This window comes from Dipodomys merriami, unplaced genomic scaffold (genome assembly GCF_024711535.1).
Source record: "Dipodomys merriami isolate MVZ:Mamm:240054 unplaced genomic scaffold, mDipMer1.0.p SCAF_3, whole genome shotgun sequence".
NCBI lineage: Eukaryota > Metazoa > Chordata > Mammalia > Rodentia > Heteromyidae > Dipodomys > Dipodomys merriami.
The window spans coordinates 112228367-112231496 of NW_027204492.1; the positions used below are offsets into that span (position 1 = coordinate 112228367).

General features: G+C 42.2%; 1 protein-coding gene across 1 annotated transcript; it reads left to right on the plus strand.

Moving 5' to 3' along the window:
• Positions 1-1122: 1122 nt before the first annotated feature.
• Positions 1123-2145, plus strand: LOC138839937 (melanoma-associated antigen B2-like). Its single transcript, XM_070039406.1, has one exon. The coding sequence runs from the start codon at positions 1123-1125 to the stop codon at positions 2143-2145; it is 1023 nt and encodes a 340-aa protein (XP_069895507.1).
• Positions 2146-3130: the final 985 nt, after the last annotated feature.

A 3130-nucleotide genomic window follows, 5' to 3' on the forward strand; every position in this document is an offset into this window, starting at 1 on the left:
AGAAATTTTTAACATATTACAAGAAAACATAGGGAAACACTTGAAGATATAGGCAGGCATAGGCAACAACTTGGGCTCCAATTTCTGAAGAAATTGAAATAAGAATAATATTTAAGGACAAGAAGGACAAAATAGGGTTGTGTCAGATTTAAATCTTCTTCCCACCAAAGGAAACAATTACCAGAATGTGTAGATATTTCTATTTATATTGACTTCCATTTCTTTAGATACATGCCCAAGAGTGTAATTGCAGGGTCATATCTTTTTGTTTTTCAGAATCTCCACATTGATTTCCATAGTGGCTGCATTAATTTACATTCCTATTAACAGTATATAAGGGTTCCTCACATGCACATGTGCACACACACACACGTGTACACACACACTCATCAGCATTTATTATTGGTTTTCTATTTTGTCAGTTGTAGAGCTTGAACTCAGGGCTTAGATGCTGTCTCTGAGCTTTCTTGCTCAAGGCTAGCACTCTACCACTTTAAGCCACAGCTCCACTTACCATTTTCTGGTGATTAATTGGAGATAAGAGTCTCATGCACTTTCCTGCCCAGGTTTGATTCAAATCATGAGCCTCAGATCTTAGCTTCCTGAGTAGCTAGGATTATAGGTAGGAGCCACTGGTGCCTGGCTTTGTTTTTCTTCTTGATGATGGGCATTCTAAGATGGATGAGCTAGAATCTCAGTGCCATTTTGATTTGCACTTCTTTAATAGTTAGGAATGTTTAATCTTTCTTCTTTTGTAATCTGTGCTTCTTTTAAGAATTATGTTCAGTTTATTTTTTCCCATTTATTGAGCCAACTATTTGTCATTTTAAGCTCTTTATATATTTTGGAAATTAAACTTTGTCTGAGTAGGTTACAGAGATTATTTTCTCCTAGTCTATGGATTGGCCCTTCATTCTGGTATTCTAATGTTCAGTGCTTTGTGGATTAAGCTGTCTAGGATGACAAGAGCCTTGTGTGGTTATACTCACAGGGTCTTGTTTAAGGCCAGGGTGCTTTGTGTCTACTGAAGAGGCTCACTCCCCTTTATCCTATACCTTCAGGTGCCCACATCTCAGTTCCTCCTGCCACAGTCTGGTATACTGTCCCTGAGCACAAGTTATCATGTCTGGTGGTAAGAGGAGTCAACTACATGAAGAACACCAAGAGGAGGAGCTCCGCCCGGCTGGAGGTGAAGAACCAAATCTCCAGGATGCTCAAGCCACTGCAGGAGAGGAAGATGAGTCTCCATGTTCTTCCTTTGCTGTTTCTGGAAGCACTTCCCCGACCACCTCTACTGTAGGTTTTCCCTGGAAGTGTCAGAGAGTTCAAACTACCTGCTCTCCTGATGTAGATGTTTCATGCAAGTATTATGATGCAGGGGATGAGAGCGAAGTAGAAGAATGTTCAAGCTCCTCCAGTACCTCACCCTTCTTGGAGAGCCTAGGAAATGATCCTTTGGCCACAAAGGTAGGCATGTTGGTGGATTTTCTGCTGTACAAATATAAAATGAAAGAGCCCATTAAGAAGGCTGAAATGCTGAAGATGGTCCCTAAGAAGTCCTTCCCTCAGATTCTCTGGAGAGCTGCTGAACACTTGGATGTGTTCTTTGGCCTTTGCTTGAAGGAAATTGACACCTTTGGCCACACGTATGCATTTGTTAGCAATCTGGATCCTTCCAATGAAGAAAGTGTGGATGAGAGCTGGGACTTCTCTCTGATGGGACTTCTAATGCCTATTCTGGGTGTGATCTTCATGAATGGTAGCCATGCCTCTGAGGAGGACATGTGGCAATTCCTGAATATATTGGGAATATATGAGGGGAAGAAGCACCCCGTCTTTGGGGATCCCAGGAAGCTGATCACCGAAGATTTGGTACAGGAAAAGTATCTAGAGTATCGTCAGGTGCCCAACAGCGATCCTCCATACTATGAATTCCTATGGGGTCAAAAGGCTCATGCCCAAATTAGCAAGATGAAAGTCCTGGAGTATTTGGCCAAGGTCAATGGTACTGTTCCTGGTGCCTACCAGTCACAGTATGAGGATGCCTTGAGAAGCGAGGAAGAGCAAATACAAGCCAGAATTGCAGCCAGGCTTGGTACATCTGACAGGGCCAGCACCCAACCCAGCAGATCCTCCCAGGTGTAGTACAACTGGAGACAATCTTCAGTTTGAGGTCAAAAAGGCCTCTTTGCCTTTTAAATAGTATGTGGCAAGCTGGGGTTGGAAAACCCATGGTGTTTATCTCCCTTGTGTTCTTGTTATTTGGTCATAACTTGCACATTGAGCTTCTTTTCCTGTTTCCATTGCAGTCCCTTTAAAGAGCTTATTCACCTCCATAATCAACATTTATGAACGTTTAGGAACACAGGTTGATTTTCCTGTTTACCTAGTTTGCTGTTTTGTAAACCAATTGAAACTTTTCTGCATCCTTTGTTGTAGTTCAGTACAAGAAAAGCCAACATTGCAATAAGGATTTGCTTCTAAAATGTGAAGTTGGGATCACAAGATAGTGAAAAAAAAAAAAGAGGTAAAATGTGGCTCGGTCTTATATTTCCTTGTAAGGGCTGGTGAAAGGAGGTTTCCTTGTGGTGCAGGCAGAAGAGAGTTTATTAGGCGAACCAAATTGCTGGCTTGCACTTGAGAGTAGCATGCAGTAGGTACTGGTGAGTAAGTAATGCGTGGCATGTAGCAAGTAGTGAGTAGCCTGCAGAGGTCTGACTGATGATGGAGCAAGATTATATAGGGAAAGGCAAGGAGGAGATGTGGCTGCAGCGGATGCGGAAATGACCTCAGAGGATGAGGAAGTGACCTCAGAGCCTGGGATCCTTTTGCTCACTCACAGTCAGGTGATAACTGTTACAGTTACTGGTTTCGGGGCAGTTGATTTTTGGTAAGGCTATGTGCTGTCCTTCATGAAGAGGAGGTGAGGAAAGGGGGCTGTTCTCTTGGGCAGACCTAACACTCCATTTAGTCTTTTGGTAAAATTAAATGATAGGAGTCTGTGTTTGCTTCGCTTTTTCAAAAAATGTATTAACAAATAAATTATTATAATGAGCACTCATGTTCATTGGTTCTTTTGTTCTCCAAAGCACCTGTTCTTTAAAAGAATTTATACTGACGCTATGGATGC

Coding starts and splice junctions, on each gene's coding strand:
- LOC138839937 (XM_070039406.1), top strand. CDS start 1,123: ATGTCTGGTGGTAAGAGGAGTCAACTACATGAAGAACACCAAGAGGAG.